The sequence below is a fragment of the Pelodiscus sinensis genome, chromosome 1, assembly GCF_052426305.1.
Source record: "Pelodiscus sinensis isolate ZL-2025 chromosome 1, ASM5242630v1, whole genome shotgun sequence".
Classification (NCBI taxonomy): domain Eukaryota; kingdom Metazoa; phylum Chordata; order Testudines; family Trionychidae; genus Pelodiscus; species Pelodiscus sinensis.
This window is the reverse complement of record NC_143052.1, coordinates 40597805-40616865: the sequence shown is the minus strand read 5'-3', so window position 1 is coordinate 40616865 and position 19061 is coordinate 40597805. Positions and strand designations below refer to the sequence as shown.

The 19061-nt window shown below is 38.5% G+C and overlaps 1 protein-coding gene across 3 annotated transcripts in view; it reads right to left on the bottom strand.

Annotated features, from left to right (window-relative positions):
• GRM8 (glutamate metabotropic receptor 8) overlaps window positions 1-19061 on the bottom strand; it is a 507705-nt gene that overhangs the window by 56718 nt on the left and 431926 nt on the right. For all 3 annotated transcript variants that reach the window (XM_014573390.4, XM_014573388.4, XM_075928359.2), the window contains one exon: window positions 17701-18636. In XM_014573390.4, the coding sequence (XP_014428876.1) occupies window positions 17701-18636 (936 nt within the window). The remainder of the gene's footprint in view (window positions 1-17700; window positions 18637-19061) is intronic.

Below are 19061 nucleotides of genomic sequence, written 5' to 3'. Positions count from 1 at the left end.
TCAACACCTTGCAGTACAAATTCCTGTATCTGTTCAGTCGAAAGAGAAGAGTGAGAACTATCTTTTTCTTTCTGATGTCTTTACTTCAAAACTAGCAACTAGACAGTTAATTAGTAAACACAGCAGTGCTTTCTGCTCATTTAAAAGGAAAGGAAAGGAAAAAGAGAAAAGAATAGCTCAGAACAGAACTGTACACAGATAGCCTGATCTAAGTGAAGAGGTATTCTGTAAACAGCTGATGCCATTAACAATTATGTCAAATTAGGGAATGTCACTAACAGTGTGAAAGTTAAAAACCTCTATTAGGATGAAAAGTCAGACATTCTGCATTTAGAAGGAATTAAACATTGTGACTTGCATTATTAGATGAAAATAACTTGGTAATTAGAAGAAAGCAAGACACAAACCTGCAGTATTTCTCTTTAAGAAGTACACTGTTGATATGCAAGTAGAATATCACAGCAGGATTATAGATGCAGATTTACTTAGCTCCATGAATACAAATGTATTTAAAACCTTCAGGGACAACCACTATACATGGAGAAACACCTTTCTTGTTATAACCAGTGACACTTAACGAGGGATTTTTGCAGCACCTTATCTTTCACACAGAATAAATGACCAGATCTCTCACATACAGAATAAGTGGAAAAAAACAGATGGAGCACAAGTTTACAAGGTTGCACATCAAAAGGCAGGCACAGAAGCTAAAGAATTGTAAGAAAACTGCCTTGGAGGTAGATCATAGAAGTACCATATTATTATGAAAAGGAAGAGGCCAGAGACATACGAGAAAAAATATTGCAGTATCTGGACCAATTTATTTTTAACAGCTGCTGTTTCTGTTTAGAAGTTATATTAAATATTTTGTTCTTAAAATGTTTAGGAATGTATCGGCATAGGAACTATCAAATTGGATCAGACACATGGTCCATCTAGTCCAGCGTGCTAGCTCTGATTCTTCAGGGAAAGAGGCAAGAAAATTCATCATTCACTAATGGGGTAATTTTCATCTTAATCTGACAATATTTTTTAGAAAAGTGCATCTGTCTGTCTGCCTGTCCATCCATCTGTGAGTCTGTTTATTCCACTCCTCCTAAACAGTAAGAATCGGACCACCAGATTTGGTTTACAGATTCCTCTTACCATAACTTAAAGCAAGGTAAGGGTTTGGTTGTGGGATTTGCCTGGGATGTGATTGTTTCTCATAAAATGGAAAGGGAAGGGGTATGATGGAAGGAGTTATACTGCAGAGTGACCACAGATGGGCAGCAGGGAATCATAAATGGGGACCAGAACAGGTATAACCTTCATTGGACCAGCAGGGAGTAGGGATGGAGAAAGGCACAGATCTCTACTACATATTTCAGACATTTTTGTCTGTGCACCTGTTTGTCTATGTATCTGTTTGTCCCACTGCCAGGGGACATGCACCCCTCTCCTAGCTGTGCCCACTGCAGATGAAGTGGCCATGGACAATCATGCCTCTCCTAGTCCCAAGCTGCTGTGGTGGAAGGTTGCCTTCTCTTCTTGGGGTAGCCTGCACAGTGAACTCCTTAGCCTCCCCGCCACCTCCCCCCCCCCCCAAACAACGATTTAAATGAAGAAAAGGAAAACTTATTTGGTTTAATGGCCCAAGCAACATTGGGTAAATTTTCTACAGGTTGACCCTCTCTAGTCCAGCACTCTCTGCTTTGGCAACATCCGTGTCCATCATGATTTTAGGTAGAAGGATGTCCTCATATTATGGGTGTGGCCAAGTATCCTGTGGTCCCATAAAGTTTGTTTAAAGCCACAGTCCTGGCTCTCTCGCTGTGTCTACATTGGCATCCCTTTGCAGAAAAGGGATGCTAACGAGACATTTCGGATTTGCAAATCCACAGGGGATTTAAATATCCCCCGCGGCATTTGCGTTTACATGGCTGCCGCTTTTTTCCGGTTCGGGGTTTTTGCCGGAGAAAAGCGCCAGTGTAGACGCGATTCTCCAGAAAATAAGCCCTTTTCCGGAGGATCCCTTATTCCTACTTTAGTACTTTCATCAGTTATTCCGAAATAATGCTGCTGTGTAGACATACCTTGGCTGATAAAGCCTTGACTACTTGGCAATAGAGGCATACAATCTGTGTTGCCACAAGGGTGAGGGTAGCCCCAAAATAGATGTTGTTGGATGTCAAGGAATGCAATTAATCTATGCATCGCCTCAGCAGCCTCTGCTATGGTAAGTCTTTTAGGGAGTGAGCAGTGAATTTTGGAGCTGCCTCCATTTAACAGAAACTCTAAAGAAGGTTTAGATCATTCCAAGATGCAAAGTGGAGTAATTTCAGAGAAAATATTCACTCTTCAGCATGTTTCATTTGTCTTAACTCACAAAAAGCTTGTCCTATAATCCCATATATTTTCATACAATCGCCTCTACTACAGAAGTACACCTTGTAATTTTTAGACAGCCTCAGTCAGTTTTGGTCAAGAAAGAGGAGCAGGAGGTGAATGCCCAGCGCGTAACAGAAAGCTGATTTCGTTTTTAACAATAGAGGAACGCTCTCTCTTTGTAATACAAATAATTGTGTCGCGAATGATCCTGCAGCATGGCCACAAGCCTGTTGCAAAGATGATTAGTGAAACATGGTGTGAAATGAATGAGACAAACAGTAGTATCATAATACTTGCTAATGTGTCTCCAGGATGCAAAGGTAGGGATAATTGCAGTGTTGACAGCCCTTCTCTCCCAGGGTGGACCTGTGCTGATCTTATATGTTTGCTACATTTTAGTCATTGGTCACCACTCACTGCTGACTATAGCCAGAGGCTGGTGTCTCTCTTTTAATTCATCTGCAGAATAATATGCATGCAACTGCCCTGGAGAAGAATTATAAGAGAAGAAAAAAGAGTGGCCCTGAATAAAATCCTAGTTAAAATACACACCCATTTGACTGCTGCATTTCCCCCCTTCCACAGAATTGAATGAAATAAAACCTGCTCAAACTGGAAATCAAACACGATCAAATTTACATTATATGGTGATTTGTTTTAAATTACAGCCATGTTTTACAAAGCCAACTGCTTGCTGGTAGCTGAATCTGTAGCATGTGGGGTTGCGGCAAAGTTGTAACCTCTGGCAGTAAATGGTAGGGTTGGGCAAACCTCTTTTGGGGGAAAAGGAACCATAGAAAATCTCAGCCAGATTCTGGGATGTTTCTCATCATCAGTGCCTCTAGAGTTTGCATGCTCATAAGGAGAGTGTGCCCCTTATTCTGTGTCTTCAGGGTATGCTGCATTCATTTAACTCCAACAGAGGCACACTTGAAACTGCAGTACCTCAATGGTGATTAAAGCCCAGTAGAGCTGGCCAATGATTCTTCCTCCCAATCACTCTCTGTGTCATTTTGGGGTTGTTTGTGGCCAAAGAGGCATAAACTGGGGAATCATAAAGACTGGCTTCTTGTGCACTTTCCTTCTTTTGTGCCCTCCTTGCAATATGGGCAATAGTACATGGGCACATTATTAGAGACTATATAGTAATGCATGCATACACTGGGACAGAGTCATGATTGCACACTCAAACCACATCCTTTACAAAGTTGCATTTACCTAAGCTTTTCTTGCACAGACTTTATTCTGTCAAAATGGAAGTTTCCACTGCTACTTATTTTTTGCTATAGAGTGAAATGCAAGCAGGTGCAGAGATTCCCACACGAGGCAACACAGAAGGCCTCTGATGGGGTGTCATGGCAGTAATTACAGCAAACATGCCAGGGGCAAAGTTACAATGATGCAAGGGATGAAACTGCACCTGGGATCATAAGGTTATGGAGGCCTAACCACTATAGGCTGCTCTACCTTAGGCACCAATGGGAGCTGTGGGGGCAGTGCATGCAAATGAGGATAACATTTAGAGCTTCCCGGATCTCCACAGATTGGCATTCGCAGCTCCAGCTCCACAGGGGGTTCCAGTCCACAGCGTGGAGTCTTGCTGCAGGCTAGATTAAATTAAGCGAGGAACTTGAAGTTCCCCATCCCTCTTCAATATGTGCATTTATTGCTAATACTTGAAGTCTCATATTTTCATATGTGCAGATTTTCAATTAGCTAGCATATACTTGGAAAATGTTTGTAGTTCCATCGTGAATATGGGTGCATTACCTTATGACGACATCACACATATCTATGTCATGCATGACAGAACGACCAACTTGAGATCAGGTCTGCAGGGTTCCAAGCACTATTGTGCTAAATTTTAGATATGCTTCAACAATGTATGGATAGAGCCTGCATATCATGTCTTTGCAGGTATGCATTCAATGGATATTCTGATTTTCCAAGAGAGTAAATGGAAATAAAAGTTTAGATTTTGGCATCAGGAAGGGAGCCTCAACTTATTCTTGCATTATTTTCCTGAAACCAATTATATGAGGAAGGTGAATGAGACCTGCACAGCCTGTATCGTGCAGATGGAAATCTCTTGTCCTAATATATCTATAATAGAGAAGAAAGACAGAATTCTAGATACAGTTAAAAGCACTCATTAGAAATTACTGTAAAATTTTACACAACATAATAGGGAATGAGATCATTTCCACAGGTGTTATAGTCTGTCCTATCCAAGTCAACAGCAGCATTGGTGTCCTATATTGAATTCTAAAGGCTACTCCAAATCACCCAGAAAAAGTATCTGTTTTAGTTATCCATTGTATAGTTTTCCATAAGGATGTGCTAAATCTGCAGAAGCCCCGTGGCAAGAAAAATGAGTTCATTGAATTTCACTTGCATCACAGTTTTTAAGTGAAAAATTAGCATTGTAAATGTCTATACTTCTGGCCTTAACAAAGCTGAAACCACTAGCTCCTTCCCATGCCTTCTGTTCCTGTTCTCGTCCCACAAAACCATCTCCCACCCAGGACCTGCCCCATATACACCTTTGACCGCTCATATGGCCAAGCCTGTCATCACTCTTTCTTTTTGCTATCTGAAGGAACTGCACTCCTAGTAACCATCTGCATATTCACCTGAAAATAATCAGCCACTAATAGATAGCTGCAGAAAACTGCATTATTTTATAGAGTAAATTTATGAGTGCTTTGCCCGAGGAAAAAAAAAAAGTGAGAATGGCAAAATTGGGCTTAGAAACACCCTTGCACTATTGAGGTCCTTTAATATTCTATGACAAGTATAAGTATTTTATAGTCTTTTCAGAAGTGACATTATCTTTTTTTAGACTTAGTTTGGCCACCACTTACATTTTTTTTCTTCAAGAACTACTGAGTACAGAATGAATACTCCTGTTCACATGAATAGAAAAACAGGTTGTCTGTTAAAATCTGAAGAAAAAAATGCACTGATTCTCCAAAATTAATTGAAGACTGAAAAGCAAAAGAATTGTGTATAAACTGAAAAATGGGTGAAAAGTAATTTCAACATGAAGGCAACAAAGCATTGACCATAAGACCTCCGTGAAAATATTCTTCACCCAAGTGGATGGCTTTGTTGGAGGAAAAGAACATTGCTTAGCAGGGCCAACAAGCAGGCGGCAGGAGAACCTCGTGGAGAAAGGAGAATACTGGTTGCACTGAAACACATAGCTGCTAACCTGACAGGTTAGATCTAACTTACTTGCATACACACTGTCATTTTGAACAGCATGCTAATGCTAACTGCTGTAAAAATAGGTCTTGGCATTGACTTTCAGGCATTACATGTGTTGGAGAGGCGCCCAGTGTTTCATTCTGCAGCCATAGGGATCTATTCTCTGGTCAATGTGAGTATGCAGCTCCCCTTAACATCCACAGAAAATGTGTGTGAGTGCATCCATGGGTGAAGAGCCCCCAAAGAGCTCACATTAGTATTCAGGTAGCATAATTAATAAGGCAGAAATTATAATTTCCAGTGCATAGATAAATGTCTAATACAATTTTATAAAAAGCTTGTATTCAGTGATGCACAGTAGACAGAAATTATTAATTAGGCTCATAGTTAAACAGTAAGATTAGCATTTTCCATATAGCATTAGTGTATTCTATGTGATGAAATCTACATAAAACTTTGCATTTATTAGCGTTTGTCTTATGTACCGCAGTAGCTGATCTACCCTGGATCTTTGAACATAGCTAATCTCTAGTTACTGCAGCTCTCTTGGAGCATTAAGAATAATATCCCTCCATGCTCTTCATTATTGGTGTTTCCCTCAGACTGGAAGGGAAAAACAACCTGAATTTCCTCCTCTATCTTCCATCATACAGAAGAGGCTCCCAAACCTGCAGATCCTTTTGAACCATGGTGCTCTTGTGAGATGTACCAGTGACACGGGCAACTCACACTGGCATTAGATCCTGTATCATAACATGGAGTCCCTGGCTTCCAACAGCAGCTAGATAGTCAGCTCCATTGGGAGCCATACCAACAGTGGCTTTCCTGACTATGGTGATCTTTTTACTCAGAAGAAAAAGTGTTCAGATTTCAGAGAGGACACCCATACAAGCACTACAAGACGTTTCTTGGCAGCATGTGTGTAAAGGGAAAGCATAGCCCAAAAGAACAGTCATTTCCCAAGACTTGCCTCTTTACACCTCATCCCATCCTGCTGATATGATTTCTCCCAGACCTCTTATGAAAGGGTTGCCATAGGATCTCAGGGAAGGAACAAGAATGATACCATGAAGCTGACTTTTCTACTTTTGTATGTCTCCCCTCTAAACCAGAGGTTTCTGTTGTCCTACATGTGTGAAGTGGGGAGACACAGGGAACCCACTATTTTAAGGATAGGACACATTTAATTTACTAACAGGGATGTTTAGGAGACCAAATCTGCCTGAAGAGTAATTTCTGTTTTATTTCTTCCTTTCTCAGTTATAGCCAGGAGAATGTCGTATACTAGCTGTGAGCAGAATAACCTCAGGATGTTGCAGTATACTTACTGAAAAAACACAAAAGTATAGCAGAATATTCAGCTAATGCTAAAATTCGGTTATATTAGTCTCAAACTCTTGTATTTTTACTTTTATGCTAGATAAACAATGAAAAATACAACAACAAATTCAACCTTTTCATTATTATTTGTACTAGCATAGTGTCATTGGAGTGCAAAATACTCCCACATAATTCAGACAGATCCTTGCAAACAATGAAAGGATGCAAGGGAGTGGTAGAAACACAGAGGGCAATGACCTATGTCAGTGGTAAAATTGTCATTGGCTTCACTGGGATTTCACTCATACTCTATGAACTGTGGAAGACTAAACAAAAGAAGTAGGTCTTGTATAGCTTTGACCATGGAGATGAAGGATGTTAAGTGATCAGTTTCGTGTCAAAAGCTGCAGAGATTCAACAAGATTGTCAATGATGGACATAAATTGAATATGCAATTAGACCACCTTAAGCAACACATCCCACAGTGATCCAGGTGGCAACTGATTTGCAAGTAGGCCTCATCCCTATGGGATTTGCAATGATAGGATGATAGTAATGATAGATGGAAGGAATGGAAATTGCTTTAACTACAGCATAAGACTAGGGATGAAATTATGAGTTGGCGTTGGTTATAAAAGGAGCATTAAGGAGAGAACATTGAGCATAGGCTTCATGAGGGAGAGTAGGGAGGAAGAAGAGCTGGAAGGTAGGCAATGCTTACACTGTGTAAAGTTTTAAAGGTGAGGATTAGGTGTTTGAACAGGATGGGGAAAAATGAGGAAGCCATTAGCTGATATGGTTAGGACAAGAGCAGAGGTAGATTATTTAACAGTGGTATTTTGGATAAACTCTTCAGAAGGTGGACTAGAAACATGAAGGAAGGATATTAGAATAGCTGTGGTGAGAGCAAGCATCAGGGCTATGACACTGTAGAGGAAGAGAGATGAAAAGTTTCCCTAACTGCAAGGACAGTGCAGAGAAAATAGCAATTTAATCTGTAATTAGAAAATCTGGAAACTTTTATGAAGCTGGATGATTTTTGCAGCTAAGTGAACAAGTATCATAACAAGGCACAAAGGTATTTTAGAACATGTAAGTACATTCTATTGAGTTTTATCTGTCCATATTGTACCTTGCATTGCATGTGGAAGATTTCTATTTCTACATCATCTTTTCAGAGTTTCAACTTTAAAGGAAAACATGTGATACAAGCAAGTCCTTCACAGAGACTGTCTAAAAAGTAATTTCAGACTCTGAGATTGATTTTTGTAGCCTATTCATTCGCATGTCTCTCTCTAATAACTTGGTTAGGAGATGCATACCCTTCTTGGTATGAACTCTTCTTTTGCTATGCCTCACACAATTACAGATTGTAGAGAAAGACATTTGCAAAGTGACTTATGTTTCACATGAAGGGACATCTCCTTACATCTTGTTGTTGAACAGCTACTCCTGAGTAGTTCCTCACTTCTAATGCAACCTCAAACTTTATCAGTTCATACTTTTGCAGCTCATTTTATTTCCTGACACAAATTGCCTGTCATAGGGTTGTCTTCAGATGGAGTAACTGTGGTAAGTAGTTCTTGTTATATATTATCTACCACCCTCAAGTAACCTTAATAGAAATTAAGAACATGGAAAAGTACTTGCTGTAAGGCAGATTATCTGGCACACCTGTAAATGCTGTGGGCCATTACTGTATAGTTACACCAAATTTCATTGTTCATAGTTTCATTGTTCAGCTATTTTTAATTTTATTATGGAACATCTTTCAGCTTCAGTTTGTATACTGAAGGAGCTTTCTGCAAACACTGTATTATGTAGCTGGTATATAACTGATTGCATCACTATGTCTGATGGCAACACTTCACCCCATCTATATACTTCAAATATAGTAAGTGAACATTGACTTTGATTACCAGAAAACCAATCATCATTCTATTCTTGTGAATGGGTATTGCAGGTAAACAATTGACCATGTATATAAGCCATTTATGAATCAGAAGCTCATGATCCTAGAATAACATTCCAAATGACTGCCCATACTGAATGTTCAAGTCTAGGGTTTAAAAGATTTCCATGATTAATCCATCTTTTAGCTAGATAACTTTAAATTTCATATTCTTAATTAAGTGAAATTCTGACCTTCTTAGATTAGGTGCTGTGGACATCTCCACCCTCATTTTATCTCTTCATAAAGGGCTCCAAGGAAACTGATAAAATAAGCTTCATTTATCCCAATTACACTTTTTTTGTTTCCTGGGGGGGTTGCCAAATGTGAACTGGAACTACAGCCACTTTCTTAGCTATTTTACAGGCATAGACTCTTTTCTTCTCTAGTAACAGAGAATTGACTATAATAGTGTAATGTGCAGTAGGAAATAGAAAAAAATATATTCAGTGGTAGCAATTTAATAGTAACTATATTCCTGTGAAGAATTTTGTATTTTAAAAGTAAATCTGAACCCCACAGTGTGAGTGTAAATCATTTTTTTTCATTATTTGACTCTCAATATTACCATTTTTGTAATGAGTCTGAGATGTAATTTTAATGCCTAATATCCTCCATAGCAAACTGTAAGCTTTGACTAGACTTGTAAAATCTGGGCTAAAATAGAGCAACACTGATATTCAATGAAACTCCAAGGATATCACTTGTATTTTAATTGGCTTCCTGTTTTAGCTCTTACAGCTTCTTGAACATATAAACGGGGATGAATGGAAATTCTCAATTAATCAAATTGCACAATATTGACAGAATCTAAGTAGGCTAGTTCAGTATTACAAATCCTACATACAATTAGCATTTTTACTAGGAGTGGATAAAAATAGGAAATAAACTGAATCTCCATGCACAATTAAAACAAAAGCTCTCCTTAATGTTTGCACTCTTATCTGTTTTGCATTGTTTTATGTGTGCTTTTCTAGTTGTGACTAAAGTAAAAATACCAAGATGCCACAAGAAAGGCTATTTTTTGTTCTATTTCCAACTCAGCAGGAACTAAGAATTACCAGAAATATCACAAGAAAGGCTGTTGCAGCAAGATTTTCATCCTGATTTCTATGCAATAATTTCTTTTAAGTTTACCAATTACTATTGCTAAAGTCATATTTCCAGGAGAAAAATCTGTTAACAGGATTAAAAGTAGCACAAAAGAAACCTATTCTTAGCAAGACAAAGAATATGAAGGAATACAGGATATATAGGCCAACTCTTAAACCTACCCCTAAAGATGATTGAGTGGAATAGAATCCTTCTTCAAGATAATGAAGTAGTTTTGCATTACACGCTACACAGGTTTCATCAGACAGTGGATGAAGTGCAGCAGCGTGCTTTGGTCCCAACACACTTTCTGTAAGGCACAGCTGGAGGATTTTACAGGAACGCACTGCCCAACAGGGAGCTCTGCTGAAATGAGCTCTGCACTATGTTGCTGAATAAAAACTCATATCTCCACGCATATCCAGGGCTTGCTTTGCACAACAGAACAGCACTGCTTCTACTACCAAGAAGTAGGGCCTGGATTTGCCCATTAATCCATTTTCTTGATATAGACTCTAAGGTGCACCCTTTATCAGGATCATCTTGAGTCATTCTCACTGCACACATTGAGGCCAGGCTTGCAAATGAGCCTGGGTAACCTGCATTTACTGAACAGTGAAAATCAGACACCATCCTCAGATGCAGAGGCAAGGGCCTGTTTGTCATTCCATGACCACTGGAGCACAAAGCGATTGCAAATGTAAAGTGAGGTGTACTGCCTGGGCTATATTACATTTTATGCAAAACAATCAGCGGCTTTATTGGCCATTCTGCTCAGAAGAAAGATAAGGTAAAGAAACACCTGTCTCTGCTAATATGGTTGTGAAGCTAGACACAATGTTATTACAACAGTTAAAGCTTTTACAAACCACTCAAAACTAAGCAGTGACCTAGTTGTCACAATAAAAAAATCCATTCATGTATTTTGCCACAAAATGTTCATCAAGACTTTCAACAGCTTTTGAATCTGTTTCGCACTTTAGCAAAGCAGCCCCCTTATGGTCCTGCTTCTCAGAAACTATCTGGAGGGAGCTGAGAAGCTGATGCCTATGAGAAGATGATGTCATTTGGGGTGAATGCCATACTTTTGATCAACAAAACCCTGAAGAAAGCCACCCCACTCATTCAAAGAGCATAGTGAAAGGAACAATATATACTACAATATATGGGTACATCTAGACTGCACGCCTTTTTCGACAGAGGCTTTGTCAACAGATACTGTCGACAAAGCCTCTGTTGAAAAAGAGCATCTAGACTACAACCAGTACTGTCAACAAAGCAAGCCGCTTTTTCAAAAGAGAGTCTAGCTGCTCTCTTTCAAAAAAGCACAGTTTGCATGCAATAGAGCCTTTTTTCAACACAGTACTATCGAAAAAAGGCATTATTCCTCATAGAATGAGGTTTACCGCCATCGACCAAATTTCCGCATTCTGTCGACTTACTGTCAACAGAACGTGAAGGTAGTGTAGACACAGGTATAGTTCTGTCAACATAATGTTGACAGAACTCAGCAGTTTTGTCGACGCTGGTAAACCTCATTTTACGAGGCATAACACCGTCTTTCGACAGAGTTCTGTCGACAGAAGGTGTTATTGCATGTAGGGTTCCGTCTAGACTACAGGGTTTTGTTGACAAAGCACCTTGCTTTGTCAACAAAACTGAATGTGTCTAGACGCTCTATGTCGACAGAAGTTTTGTCGACAATATCTGTCGACAAAACTTCCGTCGACAAAACCCTGTAGTCTAGACGTACCCTATATGTCTACGTTGCTGCAGAGTTCAGATGAAAAGGATGTGAATAGCAGTGCACACCAAAATTCTGTGCTTTAATTCCCAATGTCAACAATGCAGGTGCAAACTTAAAAGTTCAAGTTCATATTGAGCATTCCTTTTATCTTATTGATGTCTCTTGTGAGTTTAATAGAATCCTTTGCTCTAATGTAACAAGCTGCATAAGAATTCACCTAGCAGGGAATTCGCCTACACTTTTTGGGTAGACTGATCAGTATACAGAGCTTGGGAGCTTCATAACAACATACCATCCCTTGCTCAGTCTTTTGAAGATATCAAATGTCATTATTGATTTGAGTTTATTAGAAAAAGTTTAAAACTGAAGAACTAATTTAACTAGCATATTTTTGGAACAACCAAAAGCTTAAGGACTAATTCTCTTCTCACTTATACTGATGCAAATCAAGAGTAATGCCACTGAAATCAGTTGAGTTCAACTTGAGCAAAAAAAAAGTGACAGTGACAGGAATATCAGTCCCATACTCTGCTAAATCTGCATACCCCAGCACTGTACACAGATGGGTCTACCAAAAAGTATTCATCATCACTAGGTGAATTCTTATATAATTTGTTATGCTGGAGTGAAGAGTTCTATTAAATTCAATACATACATTATCAACAAGATGAACACAATGGTAATATGATGAGTTCTCTTCCTTGTGGTCTGCTTGCTCTCGTTGATGCTATAATATATATACGATTGACAACTTGTGGAGGCACACCTCTGAGTATCATCAGAATGGAAGATGATGATACTCCGAGATGAAAAAAACTCTCAATTCAAAATGGTTCATTAGCGAAGTCTGAGGCATTTCCAGACATTTTGTTTTCTGAATATTGCCTTGAAATCATTTTGAATTCATCATAAGTGAAATAAAAATTAGAAGAAAAAGATTTCATAAACATCTCCAGAAATGTAGAGTGGGCAGATGGAATTTTTCTTGCACCAGAATTCTCAAGCTTTTTCATCATTTGAACCACATTTTAAGAGTCTGCTGGGGTCATCTCTCTGACTGGAAATTGAATGATATCTTTATTACAAGTACAGCAACAGTTTGCATGGACAATTAGCATTATGAAATAATCAGATGTATTTTTATCTTCTTTTAATGTGACTCAGCAGCTGGTAACAAGTAGGAGAGCCATGTCATGTGACCAGCAAGCTCTCTGCACACCACAAGCTATTGTGTCATCAGTCACCTTGACTCTGCGAACAGCAACTTAGGAACTGCAGATTAGCAAGGAAGTAAGAATAATGATATCGAGGAACACTCACATTACATACATATGCCACATTTTTAATTTGATTTTATGCTTTACTTGTTAGAGAAAAGAACAAAGTTGTTGGCACAGTTTGGAAATATGTGGAAATGTTACTGTCTCTTTAAATTACCCCTTTTCAGTTATTTTATTGCTTCTGAAGGGGTGAAGTGGGAGGAAGGGAGAATGACAAGTGTTTTGAGTGGGTCCTTTTTCCTTATCAAAAAGTTCAGCCTCCTTTGTTTTTACAAAATGGAAAACAAGTATTCGTATATTCACTCAAAACAGCACAGTGCTAGGCTAATAAAATAAATTATATCTTTATTATCTGAATGAACATGATTCATCCACCTGTCAAAACTTGTAAAACAAGTAATGAAAGGAAATTAAAGTAGATCTTTTCATCAAATAGAGATGTATTTTAGACAGTCATTTATCCTCTGCTGATTCTTGTGCAGTCTGCCATTGCAACCTAATTTTACCCAGTGGTTCATAAAACATCTGTTTTAACCATACAGCCAATTTCACTTTTTGTTCTGCAGCATTCCAACCATCACAACATTTTAAGAGGTGAGAATATTCCAGAAGATCGCAACATGTCAACACCCTGCCGTACAAATATGAGGTCTAAGGATATGCAGACTTGAATGCTATGTTGTGCAGTTTTGAGCTAGATTCCACTTCAAGCACCCCAGTGACATTTACTCATGTAGTAAGGATATAATATTTTATGTCTTGAGATCAACATTTTCTTATTGTTCCAATATATCTTTGAAATACCTTTCAGTGCTCTTAGTAAATACATCTTTTTTATAAACAGTGACAGAAAACAGCATAATCATGAAGTGAGAACATCATGAAAGATAAAAAAGCCCAACAATACTAAGCAGAGTCGTTGCCCTTTTTTGCTCCTACACTTAGGCCGATGATGTAAACTGCTGATGAATAAAACCTATATATAGTACTCATCTAAATCCTTGAATCCCACTATTAGCAACAGCCTCCAACCGAAATGCTGCAGAAATAATAAGCAGAAGAATGGCTTCCTTAGGCATGTATGTGGGTTTAATGTTCTTCTGATTGAGATTCAAAATAACTAAAGTGTCTGGAAATTTATAAAAACCATCAGTTCATGGGAGGTTCAGAAGAGTTTTTGTGCCTTTGCTTATTTGCTAAATTATGGCATGCATTCTTTAAATATACTTTTTTCGAGTGTGTTTCTAAATCCTCCCAACAATACTTGACAACTACATACTTACAGATAACCAAAAGGTGAGTAGAAAAACATTTAGAATAATGGGGCTATTAAAAACAAACACACCTCAGGCTGGAAGCTGAGCTGGGGTACCTCAGACTAGCCCTATTGACTTCAATGAAGTTAAACTAATTTCCACTAACTGTAGATCTGACCTACTACGTATAATCTTCAGTACCCACATAAGCCTTTTCTTTTCTCAATCTTCAGTATCTCTTACATAAGTTTGAGTCCTGTTAACATCAATGTTTAACTGTTGATTTAATGGATCAGTGTCCAAATTCTTTGTACATTTAAACTCAGCTTCATCCTGACCAAAAATTCACAGAACTCTTACATCATCTAGGATTTCTTCAGGTACCAATATGGTTGAACCAGTCTGACCTGACCAGTCCCAAACAAGAGAATTTGCCAGACCAAGGGAGGACTGCCACTAACCCCCAACATCATGCTGCCAGCAGGCTGCCCCAGCAGGTACCCTGCCTCGCCCTTCCCTACAAACTGGCTGGGCTACTTGCCCAGCTGCTGCCAGCTCCCTGAGAGGCACAGGCTCTGGCTCCTGCCATGGTACTCCAGGGGGCTACTTTGGGGGCTCTGGCCCCATGTTTCTGGAGGCTGCCAGGGGACTCCAGCTCTAGGACTGCCAGATACTTTCACAAAAAATCCTGAACATGCAGGGGGAAAACGTGGTTGAGCAAAACAAAACAAAACAAAACAAAAACAGGAGACAAAACTTGAGTAAAAAAACCCGGGGAACCAGAGTTTTTGAGTAAAAAAAAAAAAAAAAGTCACTACCTTTAAATTCCCATGCTCCTTGCTCCAGCACCAGCACAGTGAGTGCTCAAAGCATACCCCATGGTCTCAATAGCCCTACTCTAGACCCATTTCAGCCTTGGACCCAGACTTGTCTCCATCTTTCATCACTCCAGGTTAAGTAGGATCCTGATTACTCTCTCACCCCAGTCCTAACAGTGCCCCAGAACACTTTCAGAGATATGATGATGATGATTATACAGATGCTGTACAATATCAGCTGCGAATAGGTTTGGGATATAAATACTGCCTTATTCAGTATTTCAAGAATGCAACCTTTGCTCTTATTCAGTTGTTAAAGTTTCCCAATTTATAAATAGATTCCCTTTGAACAAACTGAATCCATATAGCCAAATAATATAAGGGCTCTGAAATCAACTGCAGATACAAGTCCAGGGTGATGAGCATCTCAGAAACTTCATTTAATGTATCACATCTATTCCTTATCAGACACAAATAGGTGTATAAAAACAATTCTAATTACCATAATTCCAATTACCATATTTTATAGTGTATTCGCTTTCTTTAGAATATACATCTTTAGAAGTTCTATATTAATTGAGAAAACTACAAGTAACTTTGCCTGAGTATATTTGGGCACTTATTATATACATGAGCACTAGTCATTATATTTTTGTGCCATTTAGATAAACAATTTAATTGCATGCATTCTTGAGCTATTGTAATGATGTCCATAAGGCTCAGTGTAGAAACATGTTTTTATTTACAACGAAAAGCAGAAGGACTGAAAAAGAATTATTTGAATTGCAAAACTCCTGTATTAGCATTTTAATTTGCTTTTCCCTTCTGAAAGTCATTATATGAAGTACAAGAATAACCTATCAATTTTTTTAAATGTAACAACTAACCAACAAAGTTTAGTGCCAGAACCCAGAAGATATTATTAGGTATGTTCAAATGTCCACTTTGGTAGTTCCCATAAGAAAAAAACAGAGTGGTTATTATTCTCTTCTTTAGAAGTGGAGAGTGTGTCATCTCTTGTGTCAAATAAATGTGAATCTACTGTGTAAATTAAAAGTCATTGAAGAACCACCAGCCAAGTAGTATTTCTTGATAATAGAAAATGCATTTGTTTAGCCACAAGTGCCATTCCTCACTAAACTCAGGATGCCCTGATGGTAAAACATTCTTTTTCAAATAATAAGCATTGCATCTCTAGCCACACGAGTATATAACATCAACATTTAAACTCTTCATACATATGTTTATGAGATAAACATGTTTCCTTGTTCCAATTATAAGTGTCAGAATTCTTCAACTTTACATACTGAACCTACACTGTGTCACTGCCTGAGTGCTTAATTCTCCATAAAATAATAATGGCCTTTCATTCTGAACAAGGCCATGCAAGTCATGGAAGGTCCAAGATTTTGACTTTGAGATAGTCTGACTTATTCAGCTGCAAGCTTGCTTAATGCTTTGTTTGTTTGTTTGTTTGTTTGTTAAGAAAGCTGGTTGAAAGCCACATTGATCTATGAAGTGAAAACGATCATACTAATAAGCTCTGGTCACCCTGAAAATTTTCATGCCTGAATCAGCAGGTGTTTTATTTAGTCACCCAATACCACTTTTTTAATTTTGTAGCCAAGGGGAGTATGCCAGCCAAAAGCATGTAGCTATTTTGCATATATATTGATGGAGATAGACTCTGTAGTCCATTTCCTGAAAAATATTTGGGGTGTTTAAAAATTTTTTTAAAAAAAACCCACTCATTTGGAATGGAAACAGAGGGAAGGTCTGGTGCAGGAATTCATATCCTACATTTCTGCTTTTCAAGATTTCCCAAACTGTCTTGGTGATTGATCTATATTTTATTGATCATTCCTACTGGATTTACCATCTTTCCAAAGGTCTTCTGGAGATAAATCCACATAGTTGACATGTGTCTCTCTCTTCCCATTTGAAGCAAAAGAGACAGAATTAAATGTATGAGAGATTATATATGGTTCTCCCTGACTGATATTACAAAAGGACCTTGTCAACTGGACAAGGAAGAGCTGATCTCTGAACATGTTAGACTGAACCCTTCATCAGAAGAGTGATTTCCTCAAGGAGCCATTAATTAATTAACTGAGCCCTTCTGTAAGGTTTATATAAGATAGATAGTCAATTTACTTGGCATTTTCTCCCCATATTAGATTCGTTCATTCATATGTGTGGCAAGCAGGTAAAGGTAATGATTTTCATTCAACCAAATGTTATTCATTATTTTTGACAAGTGTAAGCAGATCTTCATGGAGTTTTTTAAATATATCCATTTGCAACAGATCAGTGTTAGGCAGCAAACGTTTATAGCAGTTCATATAGCAGATTGGAGCATTATGAAAGGATAATAATACACATTGGGTGAAGCAGTCATTTAAGGAAAAGCTGTGTCCAGAAAATGACCAAATTATTATGTCAGTCATGTCATAATCACCTCCCAGATCTTGTTACACAATCTAGAAAACATACCATTCCCAAGACACATGCCATTACCTTCCAATCCTTAATATTCTAGGAATTTGTGTTCACATTCACAATGAGTAATTTATAAAGCCGGATTAATGTAATATTACAAATATTGTAATTGAAAAAGACAGGTTAATATTTGATTCTTAATTTTATTGTCACTTACCTTCTCTGCAGACTGTGCAGTACCAAAAAAGATTGGAATAAAAGCTAACCAAATTATGCAGGTGGTGTACATAGTAAATCCAATGGGCTTTGCTTCATTGAAGGTCTCTGGAACCCCTCTTGTTTTAATAGCATAGACAGTGCATGTGACCATCAAGAGAATACTGTATCCAAGAGAACAAATGAGAGAAAGATCAGAAATGTCACATTTGAGAACTCCCCTGGCATTTTCTGGATCAAGTGTCCGCTGCTCTCCATAGTCTACTACGATATGTGGTGGATCGACAGCAAACCAGACAAAGACTCCAAGAAGCTGCATGGATATGAGGCTGAAAGTGATCACCAACTGGGAAGCCGGACTAATGAACTTTGGAGCAGTGACAGATTTTTTACCTTGCTCAAATATTCTGTGGATTCTATTTGTTTTTGTGAGCAAGGCAGCGTAACTGAAGCACATGCCAAGTCCTAAAAAGAGCCGTCGAAATGAGCAGACCACTATGTCTGGAGCTGCGATCATTAGAAAAGTGATAGAATAACAGAGAAAAATCCCAGTCAAGAGCACATAGCTGAGTTCACGCCCAGACGCCCTGACGATGGGTGTGTCATTGTAGCGGACAAATGTCACGATGACAAAGGTGGTTGCAATAATTCCAAGAATAGCTATGAACACAGGCACGATGGCCCAGGGAGAATGCCACTCCAGTTTGATTATTGGGATAAGCTGGCAATCTGTGCGGTTGGCATTTGGTCGCTTATTAAATGGGCACAGTTCACAGGTGAGCTCATCCACTTGGTAATGGTACCCTTCACAGCGTTCACAGTGCCAACAGCAAGGCACTCCTTTTACTGTTTTCTTTCTTTCCCCAGGCTTACAGGGCAGGCTGCAAACAGATGCTGGATGAGTATGTTCTCTGTTAGCCCACTGCATGTCTTCTACCTATGGGTATAAAAAATTAATGAGCCTTCCATTTTCCTTCATTTATAATATCCTGATCCTGGCCACAGGTTTGTCATAAATCACAGTGTGCTGACAGTAGAAATACAGTTTACCATAATAAGAAACCTGTTTCTTTCCTATATATTGACTTTATGAAAGTGTTAAATGATTGTGCCCAATAAATCATTCATGCCATGGTCTTGATGAGTGTCATTAGTTTCTATTTACCTCTTTACCGCTGACCAAATTGACATCTGTAAAGAGATTTATTGACTCTGGGCTAGTTTAAAAGCAAAAAGTCGTACATAAATAAGTGTATAAACTAATCACATGCAAGTATAAATATCAGTAGTTTTCAAACATTTAATTAGGAAATGTTGAATATGTGGTTTTGGAATTAATTTCTGGTACAGGAAAAGGACAGA